The 24287-nt window shown below is 38.9% G+C and overlaps 2 protein-coding genes across 13 annotated transcripts in view; one reads left to right on the top strand and one right to left on the bottom strand.

Moving 5' to 3' along the window:
• ARFGEF1 (ADP ribosylation factor guanine nucleotide exchange factor 1) overlaps positions 1–3506 on the top strand; it is a 90340-nt gene extending 86834 nt beyond the window's left edge. Inside the window, exons 36-38 of one of the 2 annotated variants that reach the window (XM_027699228.1) lie at positions 115–253; positions 1194–1311; positions 2044–2524. In XM_027699228.1, coding sequence (XP_027555029.1) covers positions 115–253; positions 1194–1311; positions 2044–2208 — 422 coding nt within the window. In that variant the 3' untranslated portion in view covers positions 2209–2524. Of the gene's footprint in view, positions 1–114; positions 254–1193; positions 1312–2043 lie in introns of both variants that reach the window. The other variant, XM_027699137.1, reaches the window with a different exon arrangement.
• A 2137-nt stretch (positions 3507–5643) lies between these two features.
• The window catches only part of CSPP1 (centrosome and spindle pole associated protein 1), a 64481-nt gene continuing 45837 nt past the window's right edge, over positions 5644–24287 (bottom strand). For 7 of the 11 annotated variants that reach the window (XM_027700110.1, XM_027699941.1, XM_027699612.1 and 4 more), the window contains 7 exons: positions 23636–23778; positions 22934–23074; positions 16240–16280; positions 14889–14952; positions 11041–11150; positions 10713–10863; positions 6258–6484 (listed from right to left, as the gene is read on the bottom strand). In XM_027700110.1, coding sequence (XP_027555911.1) covers positions 6258–6484; positions 10713–10863; positions 11041–11150; positions 14889–14952; positions 16240–16280; positions 22934–23074; positions 23636–23778 — 877 coding nt within the window. Of the gene's footprint in view, positions 6485–10712; positions 10864–11040; positions 11151–14888; positions 14953–16239; positions 16281–22933; positions 23075–23635; positions 23779–24287 lie in introns of all 11 variants that reach the window. The other 4 variants (XM_027700207.1, XM_027700021.1, XM_027699782.1 and 1 more) reach the window with 1 other exon arrangement.

The following is a 24287-nucleotide window of genomic DNA, read 5'->3' on the forward strand; positions in this document are numbered from 1 at the left end:
ACCCAGGGTCGTTCTTCTAACTGTCTACGTGCAGAAAATGCTTAGAAGTAGGGGACTGTTAGGGAGAATTTCAATTGAACCAAAAATCTAAATGGATGCTTGGAATTTCTCTAGGTTTCAAAGGCAAATCAAAGCCTAATCTCCTGAAGCAGGAGACAAGCAGCCTGGCCTGTGGGTTGCGCATTCTGTTCCGTATGTACATGGACGAAAGCCGTACCAGTGCGTGGGAGGAAGTCCAGCATAGACTACTAAAGTAAGGTCCATGTAGCTGAACCTGTTGATGTTGTTTCTGATGTTAAAGGAGTTTTTTTATTTAAAAGGATACATCTTCTCTGTTTGAGGTAAATTTCCTGGAGCTAATGTGTGCAGTGGTGGTCACAGCTAACACTAGGAGTTTTTATGTGCTGTGGAGGGGGCTGTGCCTCCAGCTACTGATGCTGTCTCTGCTTTTTGTTCTCATTACACGTTTTGCTGGAGAGAACAAAGGGTTTGTCACCTTTTTTTGTATCATGTGGGTAGGTGGGGGCTTGTTACAGCTCCTCTTTAAAAAGAAAGGCAACTGTCACCTAAACGCTGGGTTTTTTTCTTTCAGTAACCTCAGGTATTTTAGGGAATCGACACTGTTCTCATCTGCAGAAATAGACGCTGGGATTGAGCAGCTTTGTATTGCACATAGAGAGGCTTTTGGCTTTTTGCTTATTCATTACTTTGAATACTAAGATTCACCTGAATGGTTTTTGTTTACAGAGTTTTTCAAGCAAGTGTTGGAATAAGAGAGGGCTTAAAACTATGACAGTAATACTTGAGGCAAAGACTTTAAGGTTCACAGACCAGGAAGCAGAGCTGAAAACTACCTGGTTACATCAGCATGAGATATGTTCTTAAAGTCTGCATAGCATTTGTCATGTGGATTTTAATACCTCTCAGAGAACACTTGATGCACTTCAAATGCATGCACAAACAGCATAATAACGTTTTATCAGCTTATTTTTTGCTGAAGTACTAGGACTTTGGGTTTAAGTTGAACAAAATCACTGCCTTCTGTAACTAATCAGGCTTAGAGTAGCTTTCATAAAAAAATGCTGTTCTACACCAGGGTTCTACTGTCATGAGTTGCAAAGCCAGAGCTCCTTCTCTGCAGTAGAGCTTTGAATGAAATATGAGTTACTAGTTTTTGTTTGTGTTCTCTCTAGTGTCTGCAGTGAGGCTCTGAGTTATTTCTTGACTCTTACATCAGAAAGTCATCGGGAAGCCTGGACTAATCTTTTACTCTTATTTTTGACTAAAGTCCTGAAGATAAGTGATGAAAGGGTAAGTAACTGTTTGGAATGGTGTTTCAGATAACATTTACAGGTAAGATGTAGTTCTAGGCCAGTTCTTCACACACAGTTACAGACTTGACTTTAAAAGCTCCTGCTGCTCTGTAGACACTCCTTTGTTGAGGGAATGTACATTCAAACTGCATTTGACAGATACTGACAGTAATAATTCAGCGTGAAGGTGCAGTGAGTGATAAAATAAAATGTGTCTGAGAGAAGTTGAAAGATGCTGGAATCCTTTAGAACTGTGTGTTAAGTTGCTTTTACCCCTCTCCTGCTGAAGAATAGGATTAGTGATTCAAAGAATTAACTCTTGTTTCTGCCTCCAGTGCTACATGTACATCATCTTGACCTTCTCCAAAGCAATTCTGCAGTAAATAAATCCATATTTAGATCTCTCTGTTTCTAACAAAACCTGGCTGAAATACTTAAGTGAAAGGGACCAACTACAGTAAAAAACTGGTAATAGAAAAATATTTCCTTTTGGAGAATAAGCATTAGTAAGGAGCTGTATGTAGCTAGTGAGCATGTGTCAGAGTACGTCACAGCTGTCATAGCCTTATTCTAGCACTGCTGACTTCGGTTATAAAGATGTTTCTGCTTGTCACTTTGTGGGTTTCTCACCGTGATTTGGAGAAGTATTTAAAATTCATATCTTGCAATGTGCCTTCTGAGGTGTATTGATGTATAATAGAGTAATTTCTTCTGTTTGTTTTCTCTGCAGTTCAAAGCCCATGCATCGTTCTACTATCCTCTGTTGTGTGAAATCATGCAGTTTGACCTTATTCCTGAGCTTCGAGCTGTTTTACGGAGGTTTTTCCTGCGGATTGGTGTGGTTTTCCAAATATCCCAACCACCAGAACAAGAGTCTGGAATAAGCAAGCAGTAGCAGACAGTGACACTCTTTTTAAAAGTTTATATTCCTCAGCTAAATACAAGGACCAGGTAGCTGAGCCATTCTGTCTGGATATCCATAAAAATGATTTCTTTGTATGGCAACATGTATCCAAGGGTTAGCGGTACAGACGCTTACAACTGTAATTAAGGCTTGCAACACTCCAGTCCCTTTATTTCCTGACGGATTATCTCTTATCGGTTTCTCTTCCCTGGCTCGTGCTGAGCACAAAGCCAGTTTTTAGCACAGTCCCCTTGTCAGCATGGGCTGCAGTATCCTTTACTGTCCTAGACAGCAGTATAGCAACAGATGTTTATGGCGGGTGTGAAAGTAAAATGTACCCAAAGAAACATATATATGTAAAGGTTTGAGCTTCTGCGAGAAGTACAACTCAGGAGAGCTGTATTTTGAAGGATAAAATGTTTATAGTGAAAAGAAAATGGAGATTATTGTTCATGGTAAAAGATATTTAGCAACTATGTCTGATATTCTTATTCTAAGATTTTTGCACACTCAGGCTGTCTGAGACATTGGTAATCATCCTTCTGTGAAAATGTACAGAGATGCAGGTCTGTAATATAAACTCTTTAACACTATACAGTTCTTCCCGAATTGTTTTATTTCTGTAATATTGATTTGCTGAAAGCCCATAACTCTTACTCGTTTACCAAATGCACTAGAAGTTTGGGTTTATTTTTTTTTGGGTTGTGATTTTTCTTCCTCTTTTTTTGTTGTTTTGTTTTGCTTTGTTTCATTGTAGCCCAGAAGTTAGTGTTGCCGACTTTTGTCAAGAACAGCGGTAGAAATATCACGACTGACATAACTACCTGTAATATACTTGTTTTAGGGCTTTTAAATATTAAAACGAGCCATTGAAATGATGATCCTTCAAGGACTGGAACTTGAATCACTGCAAACAAGTCTAGGTTGTGTCTGCTGTCAGATGTTTTTTGTTTGATGTAGATTTCACTCTTATGTACAGAATTTAATGTTGAATATATTCAAGTAACAAATCTGGCATGGTTTGGGGATGGTTAAATTTATTGGAAATGTATTCATACTGTGAATTGTGCTCTGATGGTTAACAGATGAGATTGTCAAGCATTCTGTATTACAATGGATGTAGAAATTTTTTTCAGATGGACAAAATGTATATGGTACAGATATGTAAAGTTTTCTATGTAAAAAAATTCTGTACAACTTTCTGTACAATATTTGGTTCTCATCTGGCATATTCTAATCAGGTTATAGGTCAATAAAGTTTTTGAACTCTTTCATCAGTGCAATCAAAACCGGTCTAAGCCACAGCTACTTGTTTTAGTTTGCTTTGCCTCTCATGCTTCTGTTTCAAAAGGGCAAACCCCTGCCTCCTGGGGGCAGAAAGATGGGTGCCCTTTGGTTGACTGTGATGTGTCTTCTCACTGTTAGAGACAAATACAGTGGGGAAAAAGAATGGTGAATTAAAAAAAAAAAAAAGGGCAGGGAGGAGGAGAATAAAGTGTTTGTGCATGAACTAGTCAAATGAATCCTCTAGTGCTGCACAGATAGAAACTCAAATACTGGACATTGCTTTCTGGGGATTAAAATATAAACACCAAACTGACAAGGGAGAAAGGGTGGTTGGGAGGCAAAGGCGGGGAGTTCTGCTGCCTGCTGACTTGGAACACATCAGCCAGCTCAGCTTTGTCAGCATCTCTGATTTGATGAGTAAAAGTGGAATTGGATTGTTCTCCAGTGTGTTCCTGCAGAACTCATGAGTAGCACAGGAGAGCAGTCTGAAGACTGAGGAGGTGTGTGAGAGAGCATCCCCTCTCTTGCAGAGGAATGAATCTCCAGTTCCCCTTCACTGCAGGTTCCAAAAACGTAAACAGTTCAATGAAAAAGCTCTGGAAAAGGCAGAGATAGGAATTAACTGCCATGACCTGTGATTCACCAAATTGCATTTACCAATGTCAGAAGGGGGAGATTTGAGGTTATTTTAAATAATTGTAATTGTACAGCCTTTCCTCTTGGGCTATATTTTACTTTTTCAGTTTGTTGTGCAGTGTTTAAATGTTAAAACACTGTGCAGGTACATTTATTTTGCAGGTAAGGCTGTCATGATAAAAAGTTTAAAAAATTTAGGAAGGCCGAAGGGCCTTTAACACCTGAGCTTTGGAGATGCAGAGAAAGCTGAAGGACCCACAGTATCCTGAGTAGCAGCCTGGGTGCCCAAGGGAGGGATAGGTGTGAGAAAGAGTGTAATTCATGGTGCTGAAGGCTGTTGAGCAGTGAGGTTTAAGTAAGTTCACTGGTTTCAGGCCACAGCAGCCTGAAGGAAACAACTTAGAGGGGCTGGGCTGTGTCCTGGCTTGAACTGGAGGCAAGGAATGCTGGCTCGTGGTGGTCTGTGGCATTTACAAAACTTCCTGCAGTGACATGATGCTTCTGTTGAGGATAAAACTTCAATTAAAGCTAAGGGAATAAGGAATAAATAAACTACATAGGCACCTAGATGAGGAAGAAGGTAAGTTCTGTATGTAACCTGGAGTTAGTACAGTTAATGTATCACAAAGTTCAAATTGTGAAGCAACTGAAAAGAGTCATCAGGCATCAAAAACAATGGCGAGGCTGGCAGGTGCCCAAGAGAAGTATAAAATGATGGGCTTCAGCATGAGAGGTGCTGGGGTGGGGGGTAAGTAAGTGTATTATATAACATTTTTACCTCAGCTGCTTAAAATTCCTTTGTGCTTCCTGCCTCTGTAAAGTTGAGAATGCAGCAGCTGTGCGGCCTGTCCTATGCTCCAGCCCAGGTCTTGGATTACAGTAAAGCCCCTGCGTGACTGGCCATTTCTGTCACACCCACACTACTGAACATCATGAGCCTTCTCACTGCTGAGCCAGAGATTCAGGGTAAGAATTAGCCAGATCTGATAAATCCTCTCTGGGAAAGCACATGCTAAAAAACCCATGAAGAAGCTAAACACAACACAAGGTTGAAGGACATCTCTCTCAGCAAGAGCTGCCTGCTGTCATCATGGAACTGCTGTGGCCTTCAAGCAGGTTTACAAAAGCTTTTAAGTGGCAGTGTAGTAAAAAGAGGGATACTTTTACAAATTCGCTGTTTTCATCAGTGGTTCTCCCACCTCAACCCCCCTCACTGGTTAAGCTGTGGCATCTGGGTGGGAATTTCCTAACCAAGTAGAAAGTCGCAGCCTTATCCTTATTTCACCTTAGTGTTTCAGTTCACTGAACTCCTAAAATCTTACTTTCATCTCTACGTCCTTTTTAAAGCTCTGTGCTTTTACTCAACAAATTTTCCATGTGTTTTCCTGTTTCTTTGAAGACAGCCTTAACATTCCAGTTTGTTCATAAGTAAATGTAAGCTGAATCAAATGCTAAATCAAGAAAATTGAAGTCTGTTTTCACATTTTTTTGTAACAAAAATAATTTTAGTAACAAAATACTTTATTTTAACTCTTCATTCAATCAGAAACATAAATATTTGCAACAATTTCTGTCTTTTCAGCACATAAGTTAGGGAACATACAACACATTGCTAATAGTAATTTTTTTTCATTGAAATGTTCGCTGCCCTTCCATGGACAATGTATGAAAAGCAAGGGTCCTTCTCCAAGTTACTCACTCTTTTGGTAAAAACCTAATGCCCCTCTGCTCTTGGGTTACTCTAGTTCCAGACAGTTTGGGAGTTTGACTATAAAGCTAAAAAATAACTTTGATTTCATACCAAATTCACACACGCCTCACACTGTATTTGTGGTAAGTCCAGCTCTGAGGCTGAAACCAAGTTGTATAAAAAGTGCAAAAGCTAACAAGCTATTCCTCCACTTCCCACGTCATGGAATAGAAAACATCCCTATGCTACATCTCCATTACACTGCAGTGTCTGAGTCTTTATTATTGCTATTTTAAATTACACACACGCACGACTCCACACTATGTACATAGAAGAGAACTCTCCCTCCAGGAGACCCTGGAAAGTGCAGTAGTGCTGGATGGTCCCTCCTTGGTCGCAAGGCACAGCTGGTTTCCACAGGCCGGAGTCAGCCGTGCGCAGTGGAGAGGCCCTGCCAACCGAGCGGGAGCGTGTTCTCTGGCGGCAGCTTTGCTGGGTTTGACTGTTCAGCCATCAGTCTCTGGAGTGTGTCGGAAGTTCCCGGTCGCAGCCAGGGCTCTGTCGCGACCGTGTCGACAGAACTGGGGCGTCTGCCCATGTGGGATGGAGGGCGCTTCAAAAGGTCATCCACGTCTCCTAAGGAAATGTCATCACCTGGGAAAGGAGGAGAGCAACGCACATGTGATAAAGGGGACAGAAGCTTATCACATCTTACCACAACATTCAACAGGGTTGCTTGTCTGCAAAGAATGCATAAATAACGGTTGTAAATCACATTTGTTTCTACTTAACACACATTTGTTGATGTTCTGAGGAACTGAGCCTCAACAGCTCCACACCCCCACCACCAGGTCAACAAGGGGGTGATACAGGCAAAGGTGGATGGACTCAGTAGATGGTTCTGGCTTTCCCAAAAGCTCCTGTTATAAGGAAAAGTCAAATCTGTCAGTGCATATGTGCCTAAAAAATGCATTTAAAAATAAGGCCATTAAATTACAGTGGCATGGCCCAACACTCTTGTATAGAGAGTCTCTTACTCGGGAGAGAACTCAGGAAGAATTATTTCATCACTGGTTAACAGTGTAAATGCAAGTGAGTCTGTATCACAGTCCAGCACAGCTTATAACATCAATGCAATGTCACTCTCAAACTGGATAAGTTGTGATCTTCCAGCTACAAAACAAACCCCACCAAAGAAAAATCTGAACTGCCTTGCCTTTGAATTTGAGGTCTGAACTCTACTCATTTCAATTCTGTTAGCAAGCATACATACCTAATACCTTAAACAAATAGTTCTTAGTGTGGATTATCAAACAACAAATTTTTATTATATATAAATGTATCAATTTCTCTGTGCTGTTCATTTTTTGGCTTCACAACATTTTATGTATATAAACCACAAAATTACACAATCCCCAGATACACACCTAGAACAACTGAAAATTGCAATATTTTCCCCTTCAAAGCTGAGTCACGTAAATGAAGAGGTTCTGGTTTGTTGTTGTGTGTTTAAGGTGGGTAGAAAAATATTTAAAGACTCTGGCTTAGGAAAAACAAAAATCACAAAAGTTTTGCAGAAACATCCTAATTCAACCAAAACATAAAAGAAGTGTGCATGTAGTGATCAAATAATTCCCTTTAGCAATTCGTGTCATTTAATTAAAGTATTTGGATGATTTTTCCAAATTTAAAGGGTTTTATTTTGGAAAAAAATTATGACTTTTTAAAATCTGATTTTAAACCAAAATTTCTCTGTATCTTTTCATTAAAACTTGAAAGTTGATGGTTTAAGCATAGGCATGAGAACTCAGGTCCTGCAGAAGGAGCAGCCAGGTGTGGATAGGTGAAGGGAAGGACAGAAACTGCATGACCCCACATACAATGGGAGCAAAGGCTGTTTTTCTCTTCATGCCCAAGGTGGGATTTCAGATTCCAAAACAAAATGCCAATTACTTTCTGTTCTAAAAGAATTTGGCACCAAATCGTTAGTTCTGTCACATCATACAGACACAGATCTGATCATCCTCCAAGCCTTCCTAGTCTGGTTAAAACCAAACTTGACTGTAACGTTAGAAGTGGGAGCAGACCTCCCTCTCTCTCTGTGCTTAAAGCTGGCAGAGCGAATCTCTTTGTCTCCCAAATCCTGGGTCAGATGAACTCTCCTGTGGATTGGAACCCATGGTTTTCACACATGTAAGTTACGGTGGGGTTAAAAACAGTACATGGCAGAAAAAGTAATACCTAAAGAAAATTAAATTTCTCTTTGCTGCTTCAAGAGATGATACTTAAAAACAATAAATATAAGGTAACATATTTGTTTGGAGAAGAGACAAACTGTGGACATCCAGGCCAGAAGGCTGCATTTCCCCAAGCTAAACTATTGCTGCCTTTAAAGGCAAAGCCTTTAGATCTTCCAGATGTCAGAGGCAGGAACAACTGTTTTAACAGAGATAAGATCATAGTGCACACTGTATCAGAGTCACTTGGCACTGCTTTTAGAAAGTACCACAGATCAGCTACAGTGCAAAACTTCCTTCATCATGAATTTCAACACTTTGTATACTCCATAAAAAGCTGTTCTTAATTGGGACACATGAAAAGAATTTTCTTTGGAGCTGCCACTTGATAATTCAGTTTGTATCTGCAGGCTGGGGATAAGCAGAGCTCTTTCCTTTGCATGGAATACTGATTTAGAAACTTAGTGGCATCCTCTGCAAAACACTAACTACAGAACATCCTGCCCCTCAATGAGAACAAACTCCTTTGGCACCTCAAGTGGACATCAATGCTTGTCTTCTGCCAGCCTGCACTTACCACGAGCCAGCGCTGCTGCCTGATCCTGCTGTCGATCACTGCAAGCTCTGGCATTCCTTTATTTAAAGGCACAGAGAAATGCCTAATAAGTCTCAAGCAATTTAGGCAATTTCTCTTACATATAGCAGGGTCTCAGCCACATACCTAATGTGCCCAAATCTGTGGGAATTCTCTCTTCTGTATCTGAGCCTGCTCTTGTTTATGCAGTTAGGAACATGCACACCTTGCTCGCTGGGAAAGTATCTGCTGGCTGGCAGAGACTCCATAGCCAAAAGGATTCACCAAGTCTACGTTGATGGGAATGGATTTTTTTGGATGGGTGAAAACGGCAGAGGAGGCCTGGCTCCTTTTTTCTAATTTTCCAATTAAGAAAACAATACTAGTATGGCTTAGGATTCCCATATCAGTCCCAGAGGGGAAAGTGAACTCCTGTGGACAGAGCCTCCTTATGTAGCCAACAGGCTCAGCATTTAGAATTTATCTAAGCCTGTAAATTGCCATCTCTGGTCATTTAAAGGGAAGATAACCAGTTACATTTCCTTAGTTATATATTTGACAGATTTGTTTTCTCCCAGCAGTGTCTCTGAGGGCAGAGAAGAAATAACAGTCCCAGCTACTGGGAAAGCAAAAGGATGCCACAAGGGTTCTATCAAACTGTTACGGAAAAGGAATAAAACCACTTGGCTTCACTCATTTTTTCTGTAATGTCCCTGAGCATGAGGAGGGAATAGGAAGACAGGCAGCAGTGCAGCCTGAATGACCACAGCTGAGCAAGAGCATCTCTAGCTACCTTTTCAAGAGGCACATATGATAAGTGATGGTCCCCATGTGTTCCAAAGAACAAGTTACATACAGACATACAAATATACACACACACATACACATATAAAAATTATATACTAAAGGCTGAAGCTCTGGAGACCATGAAAAACAGAAGGCAAACAAAATTAAAAGTGTAGTTCATATGGTATGAAGTGAAATTATAAAAGAGGTGAGATAATAAAAGTAAGCACAGAGAAGTAAAAGAAGTTCACATACTGAGTGGAGTAAAATTAGTAAAGCATTTATTTAGATTATAGAAAAAAATTAATATGAATGGGGTTTTTTTAGTGACTTAAAAGTCACAGTGAGATGTTTAAAGCACACAAAAAAAGGATGAAGTGCTTGTGAGAGTACCCATAGCAACAGAATCAAAAATATTGCCAGCATCTGTACTCTCATTAAATTTGTAAAAAGGATACTGATACTGTAATTGCCTATACAGCATAGCAACCACCTCCTAAAAAAAGGGAGATATATGAAAGAATCTGGGTCATAACCCACATGAGAAATTACAGGCCATTAATGGTTGCCATGACTAGTACTTCATATACAAAGGGGATCTAGATCAGGCAGTCAGCCTATGCAGAAGCTCCAAGACGATCTAGATCAGGCAGTCAGCCTATGCAGAAGCTCCAAGACGACTCCAGTCTGATGTATTATATGATGACAAGAAACACAGAATGAATTCCAGTGTGTGTCCGGTGAACGAGGTATCAATATCAATCTTAAATACTGAATGTTCATTTATATTAACCAACCACTAGAAAATGACATTAACTAGAAACTGAAGTACTTCACCATACACAATTTTCTGGCATATCTTCATTCTGGTTAGACCACACACATCTGATTCCCAGGAGTGCCAATAAACTCACACAGGCACCTCATCACCATTCATCACTCAGGCATTTCATTTCTTTCCACTAATATTTCAGCAATGCAGCTGGATATCCCCACCCTACTGCCAGCAGTGACACATGGCAGTGGGATAGACAGGACAAGTACAAGTGGCTGATCAGACAGGAATTAGAGCATCTTTTCCTCCTACCCTCCTCTAAACTTACTCTACAAGAGTTGTGTTGAAGTTTGCTGGGGAACTCCCTGCAGCAGCTACACAACTCTATAAATAATTCCTATGTTTGATCCAGTTGCTCACTGTTCTACTACATGCAGCCTGTTATTATTTGTTCCTTTAATTATTGTAATTAATTAGTATTCACTACATCACCTCTACTACAGAACATACCCAAGTAAGCAGATTTCTGCTGGAGCTCAGTCAGTCTGTGCAATCGTTCCTCATTCTTGCCTTTCCACTGATCAACATCGAGGCTGAAATTTGAGTGCAAACTAAGGCTGTCAGGCTGCAGCAGCGGTGTCTGGGCTGCTGGAACATCCTCCTGCAGAAAATCCAAAAATGCACAATTCCTTCAGTTAAACCGCATCCTTTCTGAAAGGGCAAATAGCTACACATGTACTTTCTCTGGATCTATAACACCACAGGAACCGCAGGAACTGTCTGACATTAGATCTGTGACCCACCTTCATATTTGAGCCAACCCAGTTATCATACGTACAGCACGCTCCAAAGCTTTCTGCTTCATTCGTCTCCTCTCCCTTGCAGAAGATGGAAGTTGTGGTAATAAATTAACTTCTTCTAAGGCAGGAAATGTTTCCCCATTAGCACCTGGGAAAACAGGTGAAATCATTTGCAAAGAAATCAAAATACCACACAGTGCTCAAACCTGCTTATGTTTTGAAATGAGCCGATATACTGTATTTGATTTCATCACAGGAATCAAGGAATATATTCATTAGGACATCTTGGACAAAGCCAGTGACAATTCAGATTCAGACAAAAGAACAAGGCACCACAATGGCAGAAAGGGATGAACTTCAAGCAAAGGCCAGAAATACACCTGGAACAGGTGATCCAAGAGAAGTTGTGGACTCCCCATCCTTGGAAGTGTTGAAGGCCAGGTTGGATGGGGCTCTGAGCAACCTGGTCTGGTGGAAGGCATCCCTGCCCATGGCACGGAGGTTGGAACAAGATGACCTTTAAGGTCCCTTCCAACCCAAACCCTTCTGTGATTCTATGATATATATCAAGATATCTCTTATGTAGAGGATAAGGCATCCTGCAAATCTACCACCCACCTCACTTCACCACATCTTGTTTATACCTAGACCTCTAGAGAAAAATGAGTATTCAAAAAAGTGTAATATCTCTGCTAGAGAACACTAGGCAAATCAGTCATAAAAAGATACAATCATGTAATAAATTATGTATGTAAATATGTTACATGGAATACATAATAACATTACACAGAATGATAATGTTACATAGAATATGATAACACATAATCTATGCATTAATCACACAGCCTTGGTCATATCTCAGCGATTTCTTGTAATAAACTGTTAGAATCTGTTCATACAAAAATAAATAACTAATTTTTTTTATTCTACCTGTGTCATATTACAGTGGAGGGAGTTTCATCTATTTTTATAATATAAATGAACCCTAAGGTGATCCCTCTGCTTCACACTTGTCTATTACCCTTTCTTTTGCTGATTCTGGAAACTATTTCAAATACAAACTATTTCAAATAGGTACTTTTTTTTCTCCAGGAACACTAACCACTGCTTGGGGGCTGGTTTATGGCTTTGCTGCTGCTTGCTGCTAACATTGGGCTCTGATTCCTAGTTCAGACCCTCTAGCACCTTCAAGGACTGATGCTCCCAGGAAAAAGAAGGACTTTGCTCATCAAAATCAGTATAGAATACATTAAACCAACTACTCTTTGTAACAACAAAATCACCTTTTGGAAAGGTGCTTAGTCTAGTATGACACATTAAGTAAAAGAATTAAGAAGATAGATGTGTGTAAATTCTACAAGTAACAATTAAACAATTATTTTGGTTGAAAAATGAAATACATAGGTTTGAAAAATACATTTTATTTTTATGAAACAAATTCAGAGAAACAAAGAGATATTAAAAAATTCTTTTGTGTTACCAGTTGGTTTTTCTCTAAAAATAAAAATTTTATTCTCCTCTCCTCTTTTCCCTTCCCAGTTTCATCACAGGTACTCATACTCCTACCACAAATGTTTCAATGAAAAAAATCAAAGCGTAATTTTGAAATGGTATATGGCTAACAATCCGCACATCAGAATTCCAGCTACAAGATCAGTTAAACTTCACTATATTCAAAATAGTGCTATTACTCAAAGTATTAAAAATGGTTTAATCATGTGAATTTATGACAACAGAAACAAAGTACAAGATAAAGTAGAATTTATTTGTACCATTAGTGTGTCACCCACGTAAGATACTACCTGTTCCTGTAAACATCTATCACTCAGATACTGCTGCAGAGAGATGCTTTCAAATCACTGCATTAACACTAATGAATTCTAGGGTTTCCAGTGAGGCAAAAAAGGAGAAGAAGAAACTGATGAACCTCATTATTCCTAACTGCCTCAAATTTCTGAGCCCTGAGAGATAAATTCATTTGTAATGCTGACATAATAGATGTCAAAATTGAGTTGGATTTTAAACCCATGTAAAAAGAAAAAATCAACGAAAACAAAGGGTAGTGTTACGCTCCTCTTAGGAAATGAAAAACATTGTTAAAATATATCCCAGGTATTTCACAAAAGACCCTCAGACAATGTGAGCAGCAAAATTCACAGAGAAGGCAGCCCAAAGATAATGGTAGTCAGGGATGGAAGTCACCAGATTAACATTCAGAATTTTAATTTATAAAGCCCAAATAATGCAAAGGATAACACAGTTTTAGTTAGTGCCTACAGCTCAGTATCATAGAACATGGTTTTCACCACAGTCATAAATGATCTGGGAATAAAAGGGAAAAGAAAGGGGGGAATATATAATATCATAGGTTAACTCCATCACCTCACTGAGCTGCAAGTATCAGTTGGATGGGGGAAAAAAAGGAAAAGGGTGAGAGGACTATAAAAATCATGAACCTTGTGAAAGTGGTTAACAAAACCAAGAGCATCTCATTACACAGGGGCAGATTCAGAGCAGATAAATGGAGATAGTGTGGATGTTTATCCACACAATACTGCTAATGGTAAACAATTAGCAGGATTCAAAAATGCTCATTCCCATTCATGAAAGACAACCTGTTAAAGACCCAGCTTTGCAAGACTTATTAAATGCAATCACAGAGCATTTGACTTGGGATATTTGGCCACATTCTAGACTGATGGGATCTCCTAAAGCATCCTTTGCCCATTTGGGCTGTACTATTCCTAACCCAAAAAAGAAGGCACTGCAGACTACAGAGAGTACCAAATGCACTGAACAAGGCTGAAAGACTCGTCCTGTGCCCCTCCCAAGGCCAGGTTCTATCCTCTACTCCAGGACTTGCATGTTAACAGAATAAGCTTGAATACACTTCAAATGAAAAATTCTGCTTTTAACCAAAGCCAGAGATAATAATCATCAGTTTATCATCTACTTTCATTAAAAAGCAGAACTGAACTGCATCTTCCCTACAGCAAAGAATAAAAACCTTGTAACATGAATGAAGGAAATTTCAAGATACTGTAATGCCTGCTAAAGGAAAATAATGCGTAGAGGCCTGAGTTGATTGGGGTTTTCTAGCCTTATTATTTCTAGTGAATGGAAATAAAACAGCACTTATACATACATGCAGATGAAAGTTGAATAATGAGACGTAAGAGAATGAGGCAATCCTTTATACAGAAATCTTAAAACTAAAAATCATCTACTTCAGATGATGAAAAAGCGACAATATTTACAAGTATGATGTTTCAAGTGAAATAAAATAATATGTGAACAGCAGAAAAGTGATTAATTTAGAAAGAATCTCTATTATACCCATATAATCATACTTAAAATTGAGCATGCTTGTAAATCAAAAGAATAACCACGAAAATAATTGCTAAGACTTTTGTATTTCACTGTGGACAGCTTGCAGTTGTAAGCTGTGATTGCCAATAAAGTATTTTATTTGCCGCAGAACAACAGAGGAGCATTGTATATTCTACCATTGTAATACATTTGCTGAACAAATATTAGCTTTTCCTTATTCAAAGCTGGGAAGATGTCAAAAGAAGCTCCTAGACAAGACTAGCATCCCAGACAAGGCACAAAGAGCAGAGAAAGATGTTATCTCATAAAAGGATTTAAAGTGGTATAAGGCAGCATCATTAATTTTAGGGGTGATCTACACAAATTTATTGCAGTACAATTTCATAAATACTTGCATTTTAATTTGGAGGCATAATTTTCTAATACTTTAAACCAACCACCATACCTATAACCACTGTAACTTTTAAAACAGTAATAATCATTTTAGAGACACAGCATTGGATTAAATACCATGTTTGTACACTCACAAAACGGTTAAGGAGAGGTATAAACTCACCGATAAAAGCGCTATCCGATTCCAACAGTGAATTCTTCAAGAATTCATTAGATTCATTCCTGACCTACAAAAGTGAAACAGAAGAAATGGAAATTCAGAGGCCTCAATATATTTCTGGAGCCAAATTATAATTAATGTACATTAACTACCAAACTTCTACAAAGTAAAGAGCAGCTCTACAGCTTTATATTCTACTGTTCTTTACTTTACGTTTCTAAAAACTCAATACATTTTTAAATAACTCATATTCCCTTTAAGCATTAGGGTCTTTATTTTACTTTTCTGTAGTAATCCCATTTGCTGAAATCGTCCACACATTGGCAGCTGTTTTGGTGATTTGTGCAACACAGACACTTCCATGGAGAAATAGATCCCTCTCTCTCCGTCTGAGTTTCAGAACAGTCAGTGCTAGAGGGGAGCTTTGCACTTTAGGTTTATATGAAGTATTGATCAAATGAAGAATGATTCCTTATGTTTCGCTTATCCCACCACATACAAGCTTTGACATTAAAGCATTAAAATAACAAATTTCTTATCGTAATAGCAAGCCCTAAGACCAATACTCCTAGTTCACTCCACAGATGCAACCATTTGTTACAGAAATTCTACTGTGGCGTAATTTATGTTGAAAACCACTCTAAAATCAAAGCAGTAGAAACTATCAGAGGGAACAGAACAAGAGAAAATCAATCTTTTACTGCAAAGCATTGCTCTCAATGAGAATTTCAGTCAATAAATTACAACTATAAAGTGCATTAAGAAGATTATTTTTTAAACAAAAAAGTGTTCCATTTCTGCATTTAGTTACAGTATTATCCTCAAGGTTAATGTCTTTGCTCTTGCACGGTCTCCTATTTTGCACGGTTTCACATTACCATGAAACACAATTGAACGCTGTTATTCTTTAGTTTGGGTTAGTACAAAATTCCAATTTGATAGCACTTTATTTTGCTCTTTTCACCAAGTCAGAGAATGAACGTCCCATCTGAGACAATAGACTTAATTCTTGACTGCCAAGTCCATCCCTTAAACCACCCAAATCTGGAGGAACTGCTTCTGGCTTGTCTTTTTCTACTAATTATCTCCCCAAGCAGCAACTGAACATTGTATGAATATAAAATACATACCAATGAATATAAAAGGAAGGGAGTTAAAGAATCAGGCTATCTCTATACACAAACATAACTTGTATGTCAAGTTTTAAGAGGCTGTTACTCATTGTATGGACAAGCAAGAGAAGTAAGTAAGCTTTTTGTGTTGTTATTTAATTCTCTTCTCCAAATCAGTGAAAGACATAATATTTCTCCCACTTGAAAAAAGCAATAAAATACAAATCCTGTTTTATTCTTACCAGTCCTATGGTTTGTGGGTAGCTGTCAGAAGCAGAGTCATCTTGATCAACAAAAGCAACATAGACAAGAGACAAAATGATAGTGTTGACATAAAGACAGTTAATACCAAAACACACTAAAAGTTTTATCAGTATACAATTGCAAAAATGAAGACCGATATGCACTACATCTTTAAATTTACATACATTGTAATGAATGAACAAATTTTCAAAACATTGAATGCAACGTTTATTCCGGTTTCCTTACGTAAATTGAAGCAGAATCAGAGAAATCAAACAGAAATCTGTAGTGTATTGTTTCTGAGAATGTTGAGCATGTGCAAGCCCCCAAGGCTGGATTCAGTCACATTCATTTCACACCAGAACCATACTATTCGCTACTAATAAAAATCAACTGGTTTCCATCTTACTCAAAACCTTACTTGTTATCCAGAAAAAGGAAGCATAACTATTTCTGTGGCTATTGAAAACCATTTTTTAAAAGATTATAATCACATTTCACTAAATGCTAGAACTGCACTAAATTGTGCTGAATTCTGAAAAAGTTCCCTATACTGCAACAGTCAGAACTACCTCTGAGGTATGTTTACAATAATATTCTAAACACTTGTTACAGAAAGGTCATGTCCAAGTACTGACTTAATAATGTAAAAAACCCATCAATTTGTGGGAAAGCAGCACAGTTTAAACCATCAAAGCAACACATGGAGGCACAAAAGTTTGCTGCATGAATACTTAGTTTCTCTCTCTTCTCCCTTACGTCTCAGTTTTTGATACCTTAAGATCTTTATTGTTTGAATTACTGCATCTTCGACAAAATCCAGCCACACAGCTAGAGAGAAATGGGGTTTTTGTCCAGTGTTCTGCACACTGCTGAATCCTAATGCAAATGGAATGTGGTACTCATAAAACCCAACAGGTTAAGTACTGCAGATGAAAAAGCATTTTGACAGAAATCTATTTTCCAAAGTGTAGCAAATAACTCCAAGTTGATGGCCTTTTTATTATAATGAAAATTATCCTCCCTTTCCTAGCATACATATTCTGGTTTTCTTGCCATCATCTTCACATACTAAATTTTATGTGTCACATTTTTTTTCTTACATGAAACACATTTGTGAATTTAAAAAAAAATCAGAAGTTAATGGTATTCAGCATATCAGCAGTTGCTAGTGCTAAACTGCAGTACTTTAAACTCCATCTGAACTTCCCAGCTAGGACACAAAAGACCCCAAAAACGGAAAGAAATCTCTCTGATTTATCATTTTTTGTTTAAACTAGATATGAACCAAGTAGAAATACAAACCAATTCTGCATCAAATTTCAAAAATTAGAGAGCCAAAAATGAATTATTTCTTCCAAAATTAGGGATCACCCAGGTCATATAATTCCTGTCCCTAATTTGGTTTTTGCCATTATTTTTAGCAGTCTATCACGGACTAGACTGCAAGTCAAGAGTCTCATTTGTATGCAGTGAAGCTAAATATTACACTGCTTGGTAGTTAAGATTCATGGATACTCCAAAAATATTTACTCTATATTCCAGACATCTGCTTGCCAGGAACAAGCATGTTTGTATAACTTAACAGTTGTACTTATATTAACAGAACTCAAGACTAATGATCTTCTCCCCTAGGTGGGACACCTCAACAATCAAATTGACTAGCAAGGAGGATGATGTGTCACAATCAACTCTGTTAATGAAATCATTTCTCTTGGCTTCTGTCAGGGTGTAATAATGAGAGCAGGGACTGCAGAAAGCCCCAGGAGTGAATGCACACTCAGCATGCTGAGCACACCACTCTTGCAGCTTTCAAGAGTGGTTGAACTAGATAGAGATCACTACAGAGGAAAGTACTTGTCTAAGGATAAAAACCTCAGTTCTGGAGAGCACAGAGATTCATCTTGAAATTTAATGTATCATTAAATTGTATCATTAGGTCATTGTCAATTGTATCATTGTATCATTAGGTCATTGTAAAAATGGCCTAATGCATGGTGGAAATGCAAAGAAGCAAAATTGAAGTAATTTTTCTTATTTAGTTTAAGTTTTCAAATAAAACATTTAAATATGTTTTATTAATTTTTAAAATTATTTTAATTAAATTTTATTTTATTTTTAAAATTATTTATCATTTTTATTTTATTATTTTTTAATAAGATAGTTTTTTGTTTTTGCATCTCTGTCTAGCAAACTTATTCAGTGTGTAGCTGAGCTTCTGTCCAGCATCAAAAACCAGAGCACATGGGCTATCAGTCCATTCCCAATATAATACTCCAGTCACGCAGAGCCCAGCACTGCAGTGCAACAACATCAAACCTGCTCCTCTGCCTTTCCCTCCTATCCCTTGAAATAACAATTGTCCAGAAATCTGCAAAAAACTGTCATGTTTATAGGGATACATCTAGCATTTAAAACTGAGGACATTTAAAATCACTAGTTTTTCAGGTTATAGTTCCACTAATAGTCCATATTCTCTTTATGTAAAGAGAAAAAAAAAAACATATTAGCGTGGAAACTGTATAAAAAGCATGTAAGGTAAAGAACACTTACACAGTGTGGGAAAACAGGTACACCACTACAGCCCATAACGGAACAGTACAAAATTACACACTGCTCTAATTCATCTTTCTTTCTGCCTTAAATCAGACAATAAAAGCACTCATCTATTTTCAGTGAGGGGATGATGAACTTTCCTCTGATGAAAATATATCATAAACAGAGAAATACATAGCAACTAATTCTCCTGCTCGGTGCTCAGTGACAGACTATAAAGTTAAATGAAGTTGTAAAGTGATGGGAGAGAGAGAGAGAGAGAGAGAGAGAGCGCTGTTCAAGGATCCTCTAGAAGAATCGGTAGAAAATCAATAAAAAAATAAGCTGCTTGTCTAGCAACTAATCCAAGTTGTCCAAGGAAAGGTCTCTTCAGGTTGTCACTATGTAAGCCTGCATTATCCATTCAGCATTAGCAGGTGTCTAAAATGACTGCATGCCCTCGAAATTAATGAGAATGGCAAATTTGCTTTCTGGATTATTATGGAGGTTCCTCTTCAGACAACATTAAATGAAACCTTTTTCTGACTGGATGTAGTGGTTTGAGCCAGGTTTTTCCCCCTGAAGTTAAAAGTGGTAACCCCCAGGGGGTGGTGACCCTTGGGATTGGACCCAATCAGTGCTCCTGCAAAATATAAACATATCTCTCTGGCCTGGAAAAGAAGCAGTGGTACTTGTTGTTAGAAGAAGAGGTGGCCTTGTTGTAGAGGCCACGAGGAGAAGGGGCTCCGGCCCCTTGGGGGCCTCTGCTCCCCCCCCAGCCCCCGGTTGGGGAGCTGCAGGGACTCGGAGCTGAGCTGAGTGTCTGTGGCTGAGAAGCTGGGGGAGTTTCTCCCCTGTAGGAGCACTGGGAGACGCTGGGAGCAGCAGCGGAGACAGTAGTGTCCGAAGAGCAGTGGCAAAGAGCCAACTGATAAAGACCAGAAAAGCAGCAGATGCCGATATGCAGCTATGGAAAACACAGAGATGTCTGAGGAGAAGGAAGAAGCAGCAGCAGGAAGAGAACCGAGCCAGCAGCAGGAACAAAGTTTCGCGGGGTAAGAACTGGACAAACCAAAACCCCCAAACTCGCTAGAGACCCCTCCGAGGAAGAGGAGGGGGTGGTGGACTAAGAGGAGTCCTAAAGTGCAGTATGCACTGCTGAGAGGAGCGAAGAAGCTCCGGCCTCCTGAGAGATAAGGCAGGACGGCAAAAGGAATGTGTGTGGAGGAGGTGACCTTGGGCTTCCCCCCCTTGCTGCAGCTTCAGAGAAGCTGGCAGCCATCTTTGAGTCAGAGCATGGGAGCTCTGTGAAGGGGCTTGGATTCCCCTGAGGATACCAGACCATCACGAAGACCCTGGTGCTTCGTGATATGACCGTGGTGACGCAACCGTGTCTGGGGTCAAGCAGCCCACAGAAAGACCCCCGTTTTGAGAACAGAGGGCCGAGGGGCTTGGAGACCCCCTCGTGTGTGCTGGCAGAGAGCCAGCAACTACTACTGCTGCCTGGAAGAGAAGAAGAGAGCCTGCTACCTAGAGAGAGCCTGCTGCTGAGAGACTGGAAGGGGTCTTTTCTTCTTCTTCTCTCCTGGACTTTTATTTGGAGAGAGAAGAGATTTGGCCCATTGTAAATATTATTGTCATGGTAGAGATAGATATAGAGTTAAGATTGTATGCAGTGTATTATAGTATAAGTATTTATTTGTATAGTCCTGTAATATATTCCTTTCCCCCCATATTGAGTCTCGTGTTTTTGTCTGGAAAACCCATCTCACATGGGATTGAAATGTGAGAGGGGGGGCTAGGAATCAGAATTGAATTTTGGGCCTGTTCAAACCATGACACTGGACTATTAAAAAATATTCTAATGGCAGAAAACCAGAACCACGCCCCAGAGAAATCTCAGCTGAAGCTAGTGAACTATTTTTTATCATTTTCAATCAATCTCACAGAGAGGAAGACTGAAGACAACCCTATACCCTCCATTTAGACATTAAATTATATTCACAACCATGTAATTAACACAGAAAGTGGTACAGATATCCTTATTTGCAACTGTGATGTTCTATTATCCATAAGCAATACTGGACACATTTGCCTGAACACCAGCATATCTGTCCAAGACAGAACAGGAATCATCTTTAATGCTCAACAGGAGCTGAACTGAACACCCTGCAAGTAACTGTCACCCTTCACACCCTGGTAACCAATTTTGTTGATCTTACTCACATATAGGTCTAGTAACAGCTACAGGAACAAGCCTCAGAGCACAACCAGGGACCAGAAGAGGCACTCCATTTTTTTTAAAGCAGTATGGAAAGGTATCACTATTTTCCTTCCATATATGTTTGTGTTGTTTTTTTTTTAATGTCCAACTTTCACCTCATCTCTGAGGCTAAAAAAGTCTAAGGAGCAGTCGTAGGGGTGACTGAGGCAAGGCAAGGACTGCAGGCACTGTGAGAAGATGCCATGGACCACTCTGTGCCAGGCACAGCTGGTGTCATAACAGACCTGCAGCTGAGCCCATCTGTCAAGCTTGTGGTGCCTCTGAAAACATATTTAAGAAAGAGCAAAGCAAAGCATGTCAGTTAGGAGTGACGACAAACATGTGAAAAGCAGACATGAAGGCTGGAGAAGAAGGAGGGGGAGGATATTCTCCAGGTGCCAGAGCAGATTCCCCTGCAGGTCCTGAAGAGACCATGGTGGAGCAGATGAAAAGGTGCAAGAAGACAGAGGCAGAAGAGAGAAACCACTACGTTCTGACCATATTTCCCCTCTGTCTCAGGCTGACACCACTCATTGCATCATCGAAGGCACTGAACATAACCTGTGGTGGTACCAAGGAAGGGGAGCAGGGGCACAGAGTGAAGGAGTGAAGCTAGGTATGGGGAAGGGGGCAGAAAAGATGTGGGTTTGATGTTTGTCTTTTTGTTTCCTGCTACTCAAAGTCAGTAATTAAATATTTAAGTTTAGAGTAATTCAGTTAATTTTCCCCAAGTCAGGTCTGGTTTGCCCACAACAGTAGCTGTAATCAACCTTCCCATCTACGGCTTGGCCAACAAGCTTTATTCTTCCTGTTTCCCCTACTACCTCACCAAGGGGCAGGAGTGAGGGGATGTAAGCAGGAGCGCAGCTGGGTGGGAGTTTGGCTGCTAGCAAAGGCTAAGCCACCACAGAAATAAACCTACTCTCTCTTCAAAAATTTAGCTAGGCCAGTCTGAATTACAGAGGCAAACACTTTTCTGAGAAATTTGTATCTTGCACTCAAAACTGAGTTTATTTGTATGGTTTGGGAAGGCTGAAGCAACTCTCATTATATTTTTAAATATCCAAAATAACTGGAGATATTGGTCTTTCATGACTGTTTGTAAAAGGTATCTAAATGAACCCTACATTTGGAATTATGTGGAGCATGCAAAAAAGGGGCATTACATTTACATTTTGCTCCTTCTGCAATATGCAGCCAAAATATTTTACCATGTTAGGATATTAATATTTTACTATCTTAGGAACATCTCTATTAAGCAATACAAGCAACAGTTTCCTTCTGGAGACTCAAAGTATTTAAGATATCTTACATGTGGTTTCTAAAGCAAATCCTGTTTATGACTACAGGTTGCTGAAACCTTGAAATACTTAAGCCAAGATTATGGAAATAAAAGAAATTTAATCCATTAAAAGGAGAGCAAAGTGAAGATATGCCATCTGCATTTTAATCAATTCACAGCTCAAAGCCATCTACTTCCTCAGTGGGAACTCAAGAATTGCTTCAAGGAACTTATCTGCTAACACTTTTATCACAGATCAGCTGAAGAGCTACCCTGCTCTGTATTCTTCTTTAAAAAACAGTAACAAAATTACTTCTCTCTTGCATTTTTCTGAAGTATGAGGCACTAGCTAAATTACTTTCATCAGGGAACCAAAGAGAAACAGTTGCAGTAATTAAACCCAAAATCAAATATAAAACCACAAAAGCTCCCACAAATGCTCAATTTCTTTATGCTTACATTATTATAGACTTTCAGCATTCTGGTGTTTTACTGTTTTGTACTGACAGTGAACTTGGAAGAAGTAAAACTAGACCTCATGGTTTTTAATTCTTATCAAATTCAAAACACAATTTCAATGACTTTTGTTGATCTCAGACCATTCATTCCTTACCTTCTGTTTCTCTCCTCATTCTCATTCTGTCAAGTTTCTTCTGCTGCTCCCTCAACAGCGCCCGCTGTTGAATCTCTAGAGTCTGGTCATCTTTTGGAGGATCAGGATACATGTGCCTCAAGCCAATACGCGTTTCAGAGTCTATAGCAAAGATATGAAATTTATATTTTTTTCCCTAAACCAACATTTCTGAAAAGCATTCTTGAAGAAATAGCTACAGATACAAAGTCATAAAAAAATCACATTAAAAATAATGGTGATAGCGTCCAAGAGGATGACCCACTTCGCAATGATTTCACAATTTTTCTATATTAAAAATATATATTTTCTGGTAAAGGAGAAACAGAAAGTTACGGAGAATCATAATTTGTTCATGGGTAAAAAAATCTAATTCAATCTACTTTCAGTAACACCATAATATCAAATGTACAGGAAGTTTAAGCAGCGAGGACTAGAAGACAGGTGGGTGCTCCGAGTGAAAACACAGCATTAGGATGCTGTGAATTCCATGTACTTGTAGGAATGACCACACAGAGATACATACACATACAGAAGGCCATCCACTGAGTGTGTTGTATGAGCAGTTGCTGTGAAGAGCCTGATTTTTATTTTTGCCTTTAAATACTGGATGGAATGGAAGATGTAGAAAAAGAACAGATGTTTCACTACCCTTCTTCATCAATAACAGGAAGATCTACCTGCCTTTGTATTTAAGTTCATTAAATTCCCAGATATTCTGTATATTGACAGGATCTTGTGCCTCTTTTGATGAAGGTCGCCTTACTGGAGCCTGCAGGCGAAGCCTGGCCTTCTCAAATATATCCTTTGGATTCTTGTCCCTCCTCCTGCATGAAAAGTTTGTAAAACAAGCAGAGTGTAATATTAATGAGTTGGATGGAAATATAATATTGATAAAATTTGGATCTTTTATCCTTAATAAATCTATCTAAACAGGAAAATAAATTTGAAAGTTGTTATAAAAAGGGATAACCTACTTAAAATTTTTAAAAAATCCCTCATACTTTATGGAATAGGACTAAGACTGGTGATCAGGTGAGTCTTTTCCAACTAATTGGTATAATTAACTAATCCATTTTGAAAACAAACCAAATTTATTAAATAAAGAGGGTACGATTTTTCAAGAATAAAGTAAGTATTTTCTCAACAGTATGGCATTCAAAAACATATTCAACAGCAGCAGTACTGCATTTTACAGGCACAAATTATGCCCTAAGAAAAGAGGTAATGAGATAAAATTCCACCTTACACAACCTCTTTCTGAGGCAGAGCACTGCAACCTCCAATCTTACCTGTATAGCCATTCTGACAATAAACTTTAGCAAGATTCTTGGAA

This window comes from Neopelma chrysocephalum, unplaced genomic scaffold, assembly GCF_003984885.1.
Source record: "Neopelma chrysocephalum unplaced genomic scaffold, ASM398488v2 Primary Assembly neopelma1_22, whole genome shotgun sequence".
Lineage (NCBI taxonomy): Eukaryota > Metazoa > Chordata > Aves > Passeriformes > Pipridae > Neopelma > Neopelma chrysocephalum.